Source organism: Peromyscus californicus, unplaced genomic scaffold, assembly GCF_007827085.1.
Source record: "Peromyscus californicus insignis strain IS unplaced genomic scaffold, ASM782708v3 Scaffold_6__1_contigs__length_162567912, whole genome shotgun sequence".
In the NCBI taxonomy this organism is placed as follows: Eukaryota; Metazoa; Chordata; class Mammalia; order Rodentia; family Cricetidae; genus Peromyscus; species Peromyscus californicus.
Genome location: NW_026294584.1, coordinates 87,078,853 through 87,095,668, shown reverse-complemented (window position 1 = coordinate 87,095,668; position 16,816 = coordinate 87,078,853). Strand labels below are relative to the sequence as shown.

Here is a 16,816-nt window from a genome sequence, read left to right as displayed (position 1 = left end):
AGTGTTTTAGGTCTTTTCATCGTTCTCAAGTGTTTTTCTTTACCAGTTCTTTATTCTTTTTGTCCTTGAACTGTATCACCAGGCCCAACATTTTTGAGATGACCTTTAGGAGATAGATAGGAAACAGAAGAATAATAAACAGGATGAAGTATGAGCAGGAGCAAAGAGCGGGCTGCACAGGTCGACTGAACCACCTTCCAGCATGTGTGGCTGACAGGTGCTTCACTAACAGACAGATTCAGTCTTGGTCTTAAACACCATCAAAACAGTAGTCTTCCTTTTTTTTCCTTAAAGATTTGTTTTTATTCTACGTGTATGGATGTTTTGCCTGAATGTGTATCTGTGTACCATGTATGTGCAGTGCTCTCAGAAGCCAGAAATCAGAGGAACCCATTCACAACACTGCTAAAGTGGCTAAGAACCCGGAACCAGACAGGTCATGGGTCTGGGGGAAAACCTACTACTATTATCTGCTAAAGGAACATAGCAATAAAATGACTCCCATTGACACCGTTCTACCCATAGACCAGAGCATCACTCAACCCTCATCAGGAAAGCTTCTTTTGCAGTAGATAGTAGTTAACAAAGACCCACAACTGGACAACGTGCACAGAGTTAGAGACTTTGGAACACTCAGCCCTACATAGGATGTCTGTATGAAACCCCTCCCCTCAAGTCTCAGACTTCCTTGCAGAAGACGCAGAAAGATTCTAAGGGCCAGAAGTGGTGGATGACTCCAAGGAACAGCCTCTTCCAGACACAAGACTGATGTCCATATGACACACAGAGACTGTGACACACAACACCTGCACAGGTTCAAACCAGACCAAATCTCAGCACTGAGAAGAGGAAAGAGACACAAAGTCCCATCCCTAACCAAGAGGCTCTTTGGAAGCGACAGCTGCTGGGAAAGGAAAAAATCTTTTTCTCCAATGGAGTGCCACTGGGTATATCAACTACACTGCAAGGCAGCCTCATGCCCAGGAGTAGTTGGCTAACACAAACTAGAGTCCATGTTTTGTGTTTGTGTGCTTTTTGTTTTGTTGTTGTTGTTATTATTTGCTTCTTCTACTTTTTTTTTTTTCATTTCGATTATCATTTGTCTTGCTGCTAACCTGTTAAAAAAGGTTTATTTTTTGCGGTGTGTGTGCAGGTATCTGCAGAGGCCAGAAGAGGGCGTTGGAGTCCTGGGACTGGAGTTACAGGTGGCTGTGAACTTCTGGATGTGGGTGCTGAGAATCCAGTTCCAATCTTGAAAGCAGCAAGTGCTCTTAACTGCTGAGCCATCTCTCCAGCCCTGTTAATTTCATTTTTTAGTCAAAGAAGAACAACTCATATTTTAGATATGAAGAATATGGCCTGAAATGACATTTTGGTGAAATATAGCATTTTTACATTGAAATCAGAAAATGCTATAATTGTAACACGTTTCAGTAATTGGGTAAACTTATCAAAACAAGTCTGAATATTCAAAATGATAAGTCTAAGATAAATGAACATTTTACACTACAAATTATTGCAACTCAGGTACCATAATGCACAACTATAATCCTAGCACTTGGGGCTTCTACCTTTTTTTTTAAGTTTGTCCTTTTCTGTTTATTTTTTGTTGTTTTCCCCGGTTTTTGTTTTGTTGAGAGAAAGAATATGAAGTTGGGTGGAGAAGGGCTAGGGGAGAGGAAAGAATATGATCAAAACAGATTACATGAAAAAACATTTTAAATAAAAACTTTTTAAGTAACAAAAGAAAACACTGTAAATATATTTATAAGGACAAACAGAATTAGGACACTTCAAATTTTTACTTTACTTTTATTTATGTATATAGGTGTTTTGCCAACATGTGTCTCTATGTACCATGTGTATGCAGAGGCCAGAAGAGGGCATCAGATCCTTAGGAACTAGAGTTACAGTTGTCTGCCACACGGTTGCTGGGAATGAAACCCAGGCCCTCTGGAAGAAAAAGCAGCCAGCACTCTTAACCATTGAATATCTCTCCAGCCCCACCCCTCTTCTTTTAAGGTATAAGCAAAGAAAGCTTATAACATTAATTCTCAATATTTTGGCTTAGATCAAATGAGTATGACATGTGCAAATGACTACTTCCAAGTATTATGTGTGGGAGAGGCTTAGCCAGGCTGCCCTCTATAACATGGGTGAGCTTCAGGCAAACAGCTGAAGGTCTGTCTAGCATAAAAAGCAAGGACTTCCCTGCTACAGGGCCTTTGGACTGGAGCTGCGCCAGCTGCTCTCCTAAGTTTCCATACTGCTGGCCTGAGATTGCAACAGCACCTGGCTTTCTCAGTTTCTGCTCTGCCAGCTCACAGTGCAGATTCTGGATTTACCAACTCCCATTAACTATGTAAACTCAGCCCTTATAAATCAATCATTCTACAGACAGACAGACAGACAGACACACACACACACACACACACGCACACGCACACGCACACGCTCACGCTCACGCTCACTCTCTCTCATACACACAAAAACAAGCAACAATATCAAACACTATAGAATGAATGAAGAGATAATGTCAATAAACCTATGAATTTTATGATTTCAGGAAACTTTAAAATGTTTGCTGAGAGAGTATCATTCATGTTTAATTCTCTAATTGAGATACCCAAAAGAGAACTCTGATTTAGGAAAGTTATCCAGGTGGGCCTAGCCTAATAACAAAACATCAACGATGGAGAAGAGATGTTTAAGTTAAAGACAGAAGCACATGGTGACAGCAAAAGTACATGTTATGAATGGCCTCTAAGTGCCTTGTGGCAAGAAATTGCTAGCCGGTTCTAAAAGCTGAGAGCAGCTGTCTTCAAGAATAGGAAGACAATGGGAACTTTAATACAACACCTGAAGGGGCTTCAATTTTGCTAAGTATGAGTTTGGAGAAAGGAAAAAATACTTATCTTCACATGAGACTCACAATATGGCTAATACTTCTTAAAGCTTTGTATGACTAAGCTGAAACCCTACAACACTAATGTCTAGATAACAACAAAAAAAATTGTAAGATAATCAATGGGGTGTTGTTACATGCTGCTTAATGTGTGCTGTTTGATAAGTACCAACAGAAAACTAACACGAGTCTCATTTCCCTATGCAAGAACCTGGTAGACAGGGACAGAAGTGGTGGTGTCGCACAACTTTAATCCCAGCACTAGGGAAGCAGAGGCAGGCGAATCTGAGTTCCAGGCCAGCCTGGTCTACAGAGTGAGTTCCAGGACAGCCAAGGCTACACAGAGAAACCCTGTCTGGAAAAACCAAAACCAAAACTACTTAACTTCTATCATCTCTAGAGGACCCAGTTATCCAATTACTGCTCGAGTCGCAGCATTTTTCTCACCTTAGGTCAAAGTATTAATTTCCTGATATGAGCAATGGAAACAGGGTTTTTACTGTCAACGGTAGGAAGTTATACTAATATTTATGAAAATTAAAAAAAAAAAAAGCAAAACAGGATGCCTAAGATACCTGAATGCCAGGCACGGTTCCAAGGGCTTAGAGACACTGATCCCCAAACTAATCTTAGAAATGAGCACAAGGTCATGACTCCGTCCTTCCTCAAGCACCAGAAGTTTAAGCTCCAGAAACGAAAAATCTTTCACTTTTTATTGTAGAGTAAGAATAGCTCAAAGGTGCTGTCGACTACAAAAGCAAAAGCAACCCATCCAGGTTAATTGCAACCTTGACCCCTAAACCGCAGGCTCTCCACCAGTCCAGGAATATGCTTATTAAAGATGCAACAAGCCCTGAGAAGCAATCCCTGCTGGGAATTGTAGTTCTCCCGCCCCGACCTTCACGATTGGAAACCGATCACGTGCCCAACCGGCGACCCCAGACGCCAGGGGCCAGGATTGGCCCGAGACTGAATCAACGAGATAGTGATTGGACCCCAGGTCCCTGCAGCCACGCCTCAGCAGCACACCCGCCTCCCCGCGAGCGCTCCACACCCCAGCCCGCTCCTTCAGCAATAAGGCTCTAGTCATTCCAGTCGAGCGGCCGCCCTAGTGGGCTGCCTCCGTTTCCCGCCCTGGGACTCTCGGCGCGCCTCGGCCCAGGGACTGCGCATCATGGATGCCTCTCTCCCGTTGTCCGTTGGCAGGCTGCAGTCGGCGTGACCACGCGCCCCCTCGGGGAGACCCCACGCTCACCTGCGCCGCGACGGTCACGCCAGATAACTGACAGGCCCGCAGCATCTCTGCCGAAGTGACGGCGCTGCTGGTGTACGCGGGAACGACCGCGGCGGCACGAGAGGAGGGCGTGCGTGCTAGTGTGCGTGCCCGCGTCCGTACACCCTGTCTGCGCCCTGCGCACCGGAAGGGCCGCCGACGCCACTGCGCACGCGCCTCCTCCCGTCCTGGTCCAGACGAGGCGGCTCCCGGAGGGTGGGCCTCACCTCGGCTGCGAAAAGGAGAGCCCCGCGGTGATTGGCGAGTAGGAGGCGGAAGGGCGGGTTCTCCTTCCGGGTCGCGCTAGGCGCTGATTTGTCTAAGAAATGGGGTTACTAGGTGAGCCCGCAGGGAGAGCCGGGTGTGAGGTTCGACTAGGCGGAAAACGGACTACTATGACTCTTAGAATTAAAGCAAAGGGGACTCGGGTAGGGACGCTTGCTCCCAACCCTGACGACGCGAGTTCGATCCCCGGGACCCGTATGGTGGCACTAGAGAATCGACTCCTGCTAGTTGTCCTCTGACCTCTATGGAGCTGTGGTATACGCATGCCCACAGGTTTTTTGTTTTCAGGGGGTTGCTGGAGAATGGGTGAAAGGACTGGAGGCATCTTGGGGCAGAATATGTGTTCCTGGTGTCTCTTTAAATAGTAGAGGACGGATAGGAACCCAGATTCTAAGTTCTGGTTTTTACTTAAATCACACCGCTTTCTCTGTCACTTTTATTTTACAAAGATGATTTTGGTCGCAGTCCTTGGGATGGGTTGGAAGACTATTCCAAGCACTCTTGAGATTGTAGTCATCGTATAGTGTGTTAAATACTGACCATCGGTAATAGTGTAAACCCCAGTATAATTATGTATGTGGTTATTTTATCATGATAACAAAAAAAATTTATTTAAAAATCTGAGGCCGGGCGTAGTGGTGCACGCCTTTAATCCCAGAACTAGGGAGGCAGAGGCAGGTGGGTCTCTTGAGTTCGAGGCCAGCCTGGTCTACATAGTTCCACGACAGCCAGAGCTACATGGTGAGATGCTGTTTCGAAAAACAAATCAGTTTGCAAAATACTTTCAAGTGCAGGTGATTTGTTACAACATGGTACAGGTTGGTTGCACTTTTATTCTTGTTTCTAATATACAGAAATGAAGTCCAGTGTGGTGGTCCACACCTGTAATGTCAGGTTGATACAGGATTGGGCTACGAGTCTCAAAAGACAGGGATGGATTTGAAATTTATCTAAACTGTTCTTATGTTCTGTATACCTAGAATGTTCTGTCTATTCGGTGCTTTTTAGGGCATTTTAGTATCTATTTGCCAATCTTGGTCATGTCATCAATTAACAGCCTCTGAGTAGTCTTACCCTGTTCTTAGGAAATGTAGCAGTCCAGCTCCAACTAGCTGCTGTGCTAGTACGTGCCAGTGTGATAACTTCTCAGACACTCTTGACTGTTGGGCTGCTTTATTTATACCAATGGGCACTTTGTACTACAGACAATCTCCTTAGCTTTAAGATCTAATTCTTAGAGGCTGGAGCGATGGTCCAGCGTCTAAGACATATACTCTTGCCGAGGACCTGTTCAGTTCCCAGCCCCAGTAGCAGGAAGTTCACAGCTGCCTGTAACTTACCAGAGAATCCAACACCTCTGTCCTCAAGACACAGATGTATACATATGATTAAAAATAATAAAAATAAATCTTAAAAGAGATCTGATTTTTCATTTAACCATGTCCTTAACCCTTCCTTTCTTGGGGAGATGGTGCATTCAGCAAAGCCTGCTCTGCAAATGTGAGGACCTCAGTTTGGATCCCCACAACCCATGTAAAAGCTGTCATCTACAGGCATCTGCACTTTGTGTGTGTGTGTGTGTGTGTGTGTAGAGATGGCTTACCAATTGCAAGCACTTGTTGCTCTTACAGGGCTTCTGAATTTGGTTCCCAGCACCTACATCAGGCACTTCATGATCTCTTGTAACTGCAGTTCCAGGAGAGCCTGGGTACCTGCACAAATGTGGTATCCATAAACTCACGCAGGCACACATGATACAATACAATAAATAAATAAATCTCTAGATCTGGAGATATGGGTCAGTGGTTAAGGGCATTGGCTACTCTTTCAGAGACCAAGGTTGAGGGTCCTGTGTGCAAACCACCCCACTCCATGGCTTGCAAACATCTGTAACTCCAGTTCCAGTGATGCAGTGCTGCCTCCTGGCCTCTGTGGGCACTGCATGCATGTGGTGCAGACATATGCAGGCAAAATACTCATTCACAAAATAAAAATAAATCTTGAAAAAAAAGGTAGGGACTGGAGAGATGGCTCAACCATTAAGATCACTGGTTACCTTTCCAAAAGTCTTGAGTTCAGTTCCCAGCAACCACATGGTGGCTCACAACCATCTATAGTGGGATCTGATGCTTCTGGCATAAAGACAACCATGCAGATAGAGCATTCATATACATAAAATAAATTTTTTTTTAAAAAAAAGCTGAGTGTGATGGCACTAATTGTCTGTAACTTTATCACTGGGGAGGTGAAGAGAGATCCCTGGAGATCACAGTTGACTGCAATCTGTGAACTTCGGAGTATTTGAGACCCTGTCTCAGAGGAGGAGGAGCTACAGAGACAGCTCAGTAGGTAAGAGCTGTGATAGCTGGTTTTGGTCAACTTGACACAGTCTCCTGGGAAGAGGGAACCTCAATGGAGTAATGGTCTCTAGCAGGCTGCCCTGTACGCATGTCTCTGGGGGCATTTTCTTGACTAATGATTAATGTAGCAAGGCTCAGCCCACTATGAATGGTGCCACCCCTTAGCGGATGGTCTTGGGTTCTGTAAGAAAGCAAGCTAAGCGGGGTAGGGAGAGATGGAGAATGACTCAGTGGTTAAGAACATACACTGCTCTTGCAGAAGTCCAGAGTTCCATTCCCAGCATCCACATCAGGTGGTCCAAAACCGCTTGTAACTCCAGCTCCAGGGGCATCCAACACCTCTTGACCTCCGATGGGCACTGGCACTCACATGTGCATACCCACATACAGACACACATTCACACAGATACACATGCAGGAAAAACACAATGCACAGAAAGTAAAAATTAAGTTTTATATATATATATATATATATATATATATTTAAAAAAAGAAGAAAATTGAACTCAGGTCCCCTGCAAGACCAGAATGGCCTCTGTTGTAGTTTGCTTTGTTGATCCTGTGATAAAACGCTGACCAAAACCAATTTTGGGGAGAAAAGTATTTATTGACTTACATGTCAGTGTCATGGTAGACCATTGAGGAAAGTCAGGGCAGGAATTCAAAACAGAACCTGGAGATAAGAACTGAATCAGAGACTACAGGGTAATGACCACAGAGGAATTATTTTAAATTATATGAATGAAAGCCGGGTGGTGGTGATGCACACCTTTAATCCCAGCACTCGGGAGGCAGAAGCAAGCAGATCTCTGTGAGTTTGAGGCCAGCCTGGTCTACAGAGTGAGTTCCAAAACAACCAGAGCTACACAGAGAATTCCTGCCTCAAAAAACAAGACAAATACAAAGCCAAAAAAAAAAAAAACCAAAAAAAACCAGAATCTTGGGACCTGGATGTAGCTCAGCGATTGAGGGCATTCTTAGCATGTGAGAGTCGTGAGTTCAATTCCCAGTACCAAAAATAAAGTAATTTTGAGATGAGGAAACCATCTGGGTAGGCCTAGTATGATCATAAGATTGAAGGAGGAAAGGGAGGCATGAGACACTGTCTTTGAAAATACACAGCATTCATGAGCCAAGGTTTGCGGACAGATCTTAGAAACTGGATAAAAACAAAGGAAAGGACTCTTCTAGAGCTTCCAGGATCATAGCCTTAGTATAGCTTGATTTTTAGACCTTAGAATTCATCTCCGATCTCTGGTCTAGCTATGGTAGTAAATTTATGGCAAAGTCACTGTGATAGTACTTTTATTTTTTTCCCCAATTTTAAGTTCTAGTATAGCAAATACCAGTAGATATAATCCATACAAATTAAAGCTCTTTGGATTTTTCAATAATTTTTTGAGGTCTTCTGTATAACCCATAGTGATCCTCCTGCCTCTACCAGCTGTAGGGCTGTTACTTTAGGTGTATGTATGTCCCCCGCTGCTAGCTCCTCAATAGAGCATAAGAGCCCTGGGGCCAAAGTTGAACAACCTCTCTCTAAATGAGTCCTGTGTTTTTCTTTTTCTTTTTTTTTTTTTTTTTTTTTTTTTTTTGGTATTTTGGACTTTTCTTTTTCACCTTAGCTTTTGCTGTTTTTAAATTTTCTTTTTAGAGTCTTTACACAACCCATACTGGCTCAGCGGCAGCGACTGTAATCCTTGCTGTCAGCTAGCTATACTGGAAGTAAGATCACTTGAGCCCAGGAGTTCCAAAGTCACCTTGGGGATCTGGGGAGACCTTGTTTCAAAAAGGAGGAGTTTAGACAGAACCGACTCCTGCAAGTTCTCCTCTAACCTCCATAAGCACGCGGTGGCATGCACGGACCCAAACACACGAACACAAAATAAATAATTAGAATGACTGCGGTTTAGGGTAAAACTTGGTATAAAGACACAGTCCAGACAGCTTGACCTTGGCCACGCCTGTTCCCCTTGGCTCCGCCCCCGCTGCGTTTCTTTTCCTCTTGTTCTGGTTTTAAGTCCGCGGCAGCCACCGTAGGCAGGTGGCAAGATGGCGGCCTCCGTCTTCACGGGTGCGTTAAGAGCTGCTTCAGGTCAGTGCTCCGTTGACATCTTCCCAGAGAAAAGAACTGGCGCGGGAGGGAGTGGGCTTAGTTTGGAAGTTAACGGGGAAAGAAAAACCAGCGGGATGATTTGAGGTCGGAGGTTTGCTGCGAACGTGCCCTGGGGTGGTGTGTGCGACACCTCGCACGGTCGCCTCCGTGGCCCGCGTTCGCCGCGTCCACCCTGCCCTAGGAAGCAGACCTGAGACTGAGGTAGAGGAGGCGAGGGTGACACCCAAGACTCCACTTTCCTGATTTAGAGGTTCAGCCCGCCTCTCGCGACCTTTGACCTTGAGAGTCCCGTAATTTCTCTAAATTTCTGGTTCTATAGCGATAAATGGGGCGCATCCCACCTGCGGATTAAACACAAGCCCTTGAAGTATCGAAGTATACTGGTGCACTTGAGAACCATGTGTAATTATCAAAAGACTGGCCAAATTCGTTTTGAACTACGCCCCTCCAATGGGGAAATACGGGGTGAAGGCAGACCCAGGTAGAAAATTAAAATTACTCAAGTATGATAGGAGGGATCAGTAAGTTACTTGCATACAAGTTATACTGTAGGGATAAAATTCAGTGGGAGGATAGAAGGCCAAGAAGAAAAAAGTAACCATATAAAATTTCCAGGTACTAGAGTTTAAAAATGGGACATTTTGTGAGTTATGAAATCTGTGTAATGAAAAGTTCATATGACATACATGAATGGTTTAGCAACTAAAGTGGACATGTGTGTAACTAACACAATTGAAGTCCCTTCCCACCCAGTGCATTGTCAGAGTCATTACTCCTTTGCCTGTTCTTCCTGTAGCCACTTTAGCAACTATACCTTCATCTCTCAATAACGTATTTTGTCTGGTTTTGAACTTTACATTAATTTATATATAATGTATGTAGTGTGATGTCTGGTTTCCTTTTCCTGGGGTTTGTTTTTCATGAAACTTTCTGCTTTCTCACTGCTGTGTTTTCTTATGTGACTCTGCCACAATTCTGTATTCTACTACTGAAGGACATTTGGGTGGTTTCACTTGGCGGTGTCTCTGTTAAGTCAGGGTCTCTTGCAGCCCAGGATGGCTGTCTCTGTGCTGGGAATACAGATGAGAGCCGGGACACCTGATTGGATGATGTGATATACAAAACTTACTGGTATTACATTCTGGTTTATGAATGCAAGAATGTTACTAAGGGGTGTGTGTGTGTGTGTGTGTGTGTGTGTGTGACTAGCTATGGAATTACTAGTCCGAGGGCACATATATAAACTATTTTCTAAAGGAATGTGCTGATTTTGTCACTTCAGCAGTAAAGCTCCATAGCTACCCTAATACTTACTATTATTAGACATACACTTTTAAAAAATATTTACTTATTTTTAAATTTTAAACATGTGTGAGTGTTTTGCCTAAGTGTACTGCATGTGTGCCTGGTGCCCTTCGAGACCAGAAGAGGGTGCAAGATCCCTTGGAACTGAATTTATAGATGATTAGCTGCCATGTGGTGCTGGGAACTGAACCTTGGTCCTTTGCAAGAGTAACATGTGTTTTTGGTTTGTTTTTTTTTTAAGATTTATTTATTTATTATGTATACAGTGTTCTGTCTGCACATATCCCTGCAGGCCAGAAGAGGGCACCAGATCTCATTACAGATGGTTGTGAGCCACCAGGTGGTTGCTGGGAATTGAACTCAGGACCTCTAGAATAGTAGTCAGTGCTCTTAACCTCTGAGCCATCTCTCCAGCCCGTAACATGTGTTTTTAACTGCTGAATCATCTCTCTAGCCCTAAGACCTACATAATTTCATCAATCTAAAGGTTATGTAGTGGTATCCAGTGCCTTTTGATTAAAGGCTTTTAGTTTTATCTATTTGATATTAGTCCTTGATCCTTTACATTTTAAAAATAGATGATATAGATCAATTGATTATATATATTTTGAAAATATTTTTATTTGTGTAGGGGGGCAGTGCATACCACAGCAGCCTTATGGAGATCAGAGGATAACTTTTGGGAGTTGGTTCCTCTCTCCATCATGGGTTCTCAGGAATGAACTCCAGTTGTTGGGCTCCCATTGGCCTTCACTATAGCATTTAAATTCCACTGAAAACATTTAAAAGAATGGTGTGAAGAAAAAGAATTTTTTTGAGACAGGGCTTCACTGTGTAGCCCAGTCTGGCCTTAAACTCTCAATCCTCCTTAGCTTTCCAAGTGCTTAGATTCCAGATGTTTGGGCCGCACACCTGCTTTGTTCAGCACATTGATATTTGCTGTTAGCACTGTTTAAATGTTTTCTCTGAGCCAAGCCCTCTTAAATCACTTTACTGTCTTATCTCCTGTAATCCTCTCCACAATTAGCTAATTCAAAGTTGAGGAAAATGAGTATAGGGAGGTTAAGTAATTTGCTCCTGTTCACACTGCCAGCTAAGTAGTAGAGCTAAAATTAAAACTCGTCTGGTTCAAACGCTGTCACTTACACAGCACACTGTCCCGTTTGTTTGGTGAAATCAGTGCAGTAGACAGTGGACTACTGTTCTACTTGGTCATCAGCTTAGGTAGAGTTTTGTTGTCTGGAGAAAAGGTCTCAATACGTAGCCCAGGTTAACCTGGAGCATGCTATATATCTGTAGGCTTGCCTCGTACTGTAGTGATTCTCCTGCCTCTGACTTGTGATTCTCCTGCCTCTGTCTCTGGAGTGCTGGGATTGCAGGCATGGGCCTCTACACTCGGATCAAATTGTTGCTGGTATTTGTTTTTTGGATAGTATCTCTTGTAGCCCATAAACTCGGGATCTCCTGCTTCTGCCTCCCACAATGCTAGGCTTGACTTTTCTTTTTTTAAACTAACTTTATTGATGTAGAATTTACTATACTTGTATTTATGGGTATGTTTGTTTGTGAGGGTGTGTACAAATGTGTGTGCTTGCAGGTACATGTCTGAGGACAGTTTTAGGTGTCATACTCAGGAGCAATCCATCTTGTTTTTTGAGACAGGGTCTCTGTCTGGGATGTGGCGCTCACTGACTAGGCTGGCTGGCTACCTGTCTCTACCTTCTCAGTGTTGGAATTACAAGTATGCCCAGATTTTTTACATGAATTCTGGGCATCGAACTCAGGCCCTTATGCTTGCATAGGAAGCATCTTAACAGCCAGATGATTTCCCTAGCTCTAAATTACTCAATTCTTATGCATCTAGTTTGACGACAAAATCATCACCAAATTCTAATCTTAAGACATTTCCCTCATCTCATGGATCATTTTTAGCATGTATGTTCTTGAGTCTCACATTAAAGTTGGTTAGAAGGTACCAGAGAAGTAAACTCTATGGTCGATTCTAATGTGCAGAGTGGCCCTAGGGGAGAGGATTGAGAAAGAGGATAGCCTCCAGTTCACATATCTCCGTCTTCTCAACTCTACCTTCTGGCTGCCAGCCTCCTTCCCACTGCCTGTTCCTGGCACTTCTGCTGTGGTTGGGGAGCAGTCCACAGCCTGTGGCAGGCTGATCCGGCTCTTGCCTTAGCTGTACTTGTTTCAGCACCAAGGCCTTTGCTAATATTCTTGTCCTACCCAAAGTGGGTTCTCCTCCTTCTTGGAGGATTTTTTTTCTTGTTTTCCTTTCATTTTATTTTGTGTGTACATGTGTTTGGGTGGGTGGGTGGGTGTGCATGCCAATACATGTGCACGTGGAGACTTGATGTTAACATTGTCTTCTGTGGCTCTTCAGCTTATTTTTTGTGATGGGATGGTTCACTAAGCCTGGATTTCTCTAGCAGGAGCTTGTCTCTACCCCTTTGTTACCCCAGTACCACAGTGGCACCACATTCAGCTTTTGCTTGGGTGCTGGGGATCCTAAGTTTTCATGCTTGCGTAGCAAACAGTTCACTCACTAAGCCATCACCGAGCTCCTTAAAAAATTATTTGTACTATTTTAATTATGTGTATTTGTGTGTATGTTTGCATGTGTGTGAGTGTGTGCGCACGCGTGCACACATGAGTGCAGGTGCTGGAGGGAGACCAGAGGCAGCAGATCCCCTGGAGTGTGAACCACCTGATTTAGGCCTGGGAACCAAACTCAGGTCCTTTGCAAGAGCAGTATTCACTTTTAACCACTGGGCCATCTCTCCAGAACCTGTTGATCTTTTTTGTTGGCTTTTGTTTTGTGTTGTTTTGTGTTTTTGAGGAAGGGTCTCATGTAGCAAAGGAAAGCCTGACCCTCCCTCCTCCACTTCCCAATGTGGAGATTACAAGTGAGGTCACTGTCCGGCAGATCTGTTACTGTCAGGGTAACTGAAGCAGCTCTTCTGTTTTCTTCATGAGCCTTCTCTCCACACTGTCTGTCCAGCTGTCGTGTCTGACCTGCCATTGCACTGAATCTGCAGAGGCTGTCTCCCGTGGTATAAAATTGCCAGGGGACAATTAATCTTATACATATCTTGTTCCTCACTGCTGGGCATAGAGCTAAGACATGTCAATCTGGAGTATGTGATATCTGTAAAATTCTAAAGTTTGTAAAAACCATTGTGTATATAAAAATAGGTAATTTTATTGTATGTAGCTCATACATCAATGAAATTGGTAAACAGTGTCCTCTGTGTGTCTGGAGCTCAGGAACCTACTGATAGGTCTAACTTGGTTTCCATGCAGTATAGTATATGGGTGCATCTGTTAGAGCATATTCAGTACATGTTCTTCTCTCTCTTTGCAGGAATATTACGTCCCCTGAATGTTTTGGCATCTTCAACCTATCGGAACTATGCTAAGAATGTTTGTCTTAATTCTGCACTGTACACCATTCATTTTAGACATATTCAGATACCAGCTGTTTCCTCTGCTCCAGGACTTGTCACATCTGTCAGAAACCTGACACATGGGCAAACTGCAACAGTCCTTAATAGGTAGAGTACATTCCAATTACATATTTAAACAGTATTTACACAAAATTTTCTAAAATATTTGTGCCTAGGCTGGGCATGTAGCCCAGTGGTACAGTGTGGTCGTCTCCCCGACCTCCCCCTCACATACCCCCCCCAATCGGTGAGGCTCTTCCTTCTATCCCTGGTACTGCAAAGTCTGTAAAATGTGATCAAGGCATTTTAGAGGTAGATAACCTTGCCCTACCTGCAGTTTATGATATGCACTGCCTAACTGAGGAGGAAAATAGGACTGGTATCCTAGATGCCAGGAACAGGAAGAACAACCCAGAGCACTTCCCCCATCTTGTTGTGTAGTCTTGAACTTGTAGTCACCCTCCTGCCTTAATCTCCTGAGTGCTAGGATTACAGGCATGCACCACCATGCCCGGCCTTTTAGAAATATTTGCAGCTCTGGGGAAGGAACCTCAGACCTTGTGTGTGCTGGGTTAGTGCTCTCCTAGTGATATCTACCTCCACTCCTGGGCTCATTTTCCATGTTGTTCATGTGGTTTCCAGATGGAAGATGGCTGGCAAACCAGAGATCACATGAGATGCTCAGCTTATGTGGCTCAGCTTGTATGGTAGTCAGTCAGGAGATACTCAGTTAAGCACCCATAGGTACCCAGCACTGTACTTGCAGAAAGTACACAAAGATGAACAAGCTGAAGTCCTCAGAGAGTTTATACTCAGGTAGGCAGATAGAAAGGAACTTCGTGATAAAGATACAGTGGGATCATTCTCTCTTAGTGATGGAGTGGGTGGGTCTTGTTTGTTGTTAGGGAATTGGACCTAGAGTCTTGTATGTGCTCTACACAGGCTCTACCTCTCCCTGCAGGGCAGGTGTTGAAGTTGGGAAGGTTGCCCTTCTCTGTGCTGTAGTGTCACTTGAAGTCATGTGCTGTGTTCCAGTGGAGCAGTGTAGTGGCTCTCGCCCTTCAGTCTGATTGTTACATTTTCAAAACTGTATTTAGAGTGGCCGCCTTGGTTCCCAGTGTCCTGAAGCCTCCGGTCAGAACTCTAACGTACTGCAGCACACGGAAAGGCAAGAGGAAGACAGTAAAAGCGGTCGTGCATCGGTTCCTTCGACTCCATTCTGGTCTTTGGCTAAGGAGAAGGGTGAGTCTCTGTACTGTCATCTGGGTGAAAGACAGGAAGTGAAGATGCAACTAAATGAACATGGAGTGCCCGCTCATCTCACTAGTAGCTCTTTCATGTTGCGCCGAGGTGCTGACTTTGCAGGTGTCTCTGTCCATCCTCGTGCAGAGAAAGGGCATGGGTGTGAATAAAGTAAAGCATTATTCAGAGTGGCAGTCTTCAGAAAGGCAGGAGCAGTCACTATTGGAAAGGCTGAAAGGATTTTCCCCTATCTTAAATTTATAGATAAATGTGTGGATTACAACTCAGCTCATCTCTCCATTGAGACAAGCTTGTAATTCCTAGTCAGCAGTAGCTCAGGTGTCCAGAAGAAGCTGCATGGCAGTTCTGACAGTTCTTTTTGGACCATTGGAAATAGTTTTTCCCATTTATTATGCCAGGTCCTTTAGTGTGAAATGAGTGATTTTCTTTCCTTAATTTCTAGTCCCTCTTTTGTTTGTTTTTAGATTTCTTTATGTTTATTTTATGTGTATGTGTTTGCCTGCATGTAGTGATGTTCATCACGTGCATGCTTGGTGCCTGCAGAAGCTGGAAGAAGGCATTTGATCCCCTGGAACTGGAGTTAAAGATGATTGTGTGCTGTCTTGTGGGTTCTGGGAACCAAACCTGGGTCCTCTGCAAGAACAGCAAGTGCTCTTAGTCCATGGGCCACCTCTCCAGCCCCTGTATGTCCCTGTTACTGGGTTCTGGACTCTTGGTTACTATAAAGGTCCTGAAAAACTCTTTAGCAGGACTCACTCCAGCTCATGTCTTGTGCAGAAAGTCCTGCTTCTTTAAACTCTAACTTTATATATTTACTTTGCTAGGTTTATTATTATTAGGTAGGGGCATACCATAGCATGCATTTGGAGGTCAGAGGGCAACTGTGTCGAGTCAGTCTCTCCTTCCACCTTACATGGGTTTGGGGCTTCTTCCCCTCCACCTTTACCTGGGTTCAAGAACCGACCCAGGCCATCAGGCTTATGAGACAAGCACCTTTATTGCCTGAGCCATTTTGCCAGCTTTATCAAAATTTAATTTATAGGAAAATAAAAGTCTAGGTGGGAGAGGTATTTTCTGTGCCATGGTTTCACCCAGGTGTCCCTAACTTTTATAATATTCCTCGCTTCCATTTCTGACCTAGAAACTCAGGTTTCTAGTGTTTCATTGTGTTCCTATTGCAGAGTCATCTTAAAGGATGCTAATGGATGAGTAGGACCGTAAATTAGGACTCTATAAATATGACACCCACAGCCACCTGTGGGATTAAAGGCATGCGCCACCACACCCTGCTGCCTTTGTGATTTTTATAATGTCTTTGTAACATTATCTCATAGGCTGGTTATAAGAAAAAATTATGGAAAAAGTCAACTGCAAGAAAGAAGCGCTTGAGGGAATTTGTGTTCTGCAACAAGACCCAGAGTAAACTCCTAGATAAAATGACGACGTCTTTCTGGAAGAGGCGCAACTGGTACGCTGGTGATCCTTACCAGATGTACCATGATCGGACGAACCTGCGAGTGTAGTCCAGAGCTTTCACAGGTTCCCCCCTGTGGAATGTGGATCTTCGTGTACATGACATCCTTGTAGAAGTGAGTATGTGGTAAACTGTACCAACTGATAGACAAACATAGAATACCACCATTGTGCTTTGAAAGTCCATGCATTAAACATTCCCAGAGTTGGTCATGGAACTAAAAGTTGATTTTTTTGTGCATTCTTTCTAAAAATGGTAATGGCTTTCTTCATTCCCATTAGTTGCAAGGAATCTTGAGTGAGGAAAAACGTGAAAAGACACTTAAACAATGGGCCTTTTTGTGGAGTTGAGGTTGTACCCAGGGCCTTGCATATGCTAAA

General features: G+C 44.0%; 2 protein-coding genes across 13 annotated transcripts in view; one reads left to right on the top strand and one right to left on the bottom strand.

Annotated features, from left to right (window-relative positions):
* Nucleotides 1-4,342, bottom strand: part of Immt (inner membrane mitochondrial protein) — a 44,224-nt gene extending 39,882 nt beyond the window's left edge. For 6 of the 11 annotated variants that reach the window (XM_052720378.1, XM_052720379.1, XM_052720386.1 and 3 more), the window contains exon 1: nucleotides 4,161-4,332. In XM_052720378.1, the coding sequence (XP_052576338.1) occupies nucleotides 4,161-4,205 (45 nt within the window). In that variant the 5' untranslated portion in view covers nucleotides 4,206-4,332. Of the gene's footprint in view, nucleotides 1-4,160 lie in introns of all 11 variants that reach the window. The other 5 variants (XM_052720384.1, XM_052720385.1, XM_052720380.1 and 2 more) reach the window with 3 other exon arrangements.
* A 147-nt stretch (nucleotides 4,343-4,489) lies between these two features.
* Mrpl35 (mitochondrial ribosomal protein L35) lies at nucleotides 4,490-16,664 on the top strand. 2 transcript variants are annotated; one of them, XM_052720395.1, is made up of 4 exons: nucleotides 4,490-4,517; nucleotides 13,618-13,807; nucleotides 14,797-14,941; nucleotides 16,297-16,664. In XM_052720395.1, exons 1-4 carry the CDS (start codon nucleotides 4,505-4,507, stop codon nucleotides 16,483-16,485), a joined length of 537 nt encoding a protein of 178 aa, XP_052576355.1. In that variant the 5' UTR covers nucleotides 4,490-4,504; the 3' UTR covers nucleotides 16,486-16,664. The 2 variants fall into 2 exon arrangements, with proteins under 2 accessions (XP_052576355.1, XP_052576354.1); XM_052720394.1 differs by lacking the exon at nucleotides 4,490-4,517 and adding an exon at nucleotides 8,795-8,918.
* The last annotated feature ends 152 nt before the right edge of the window (nucleotides 16,665-16,816 follow it).

Bases quoted from the DNA above. Each gene is read 5' to 3' on its own strand.
- Mrpl35 (XM_052720394.1), top strand. From the start codon at position 8,876: ATGGCGGCCTCCGTCTTCACGGGTGCGTTAAGAGCTGCTTCAG. The intron at 8,919-13,617 runs GTCAGTGCTCCG...CTCTCTTTGCAG, and splicing joins TGCGTTAAGAGCTGCTTCAG to GAATATTACGTCCCCTGAAT. The intron at 14,942-16,296 runs GTGAGTCTCTGT...ATTATCTCATAG, and splicing joins GTCTTTGGCTAAGGAGAAGG to GCTGGTTATAAGAAAAAATT.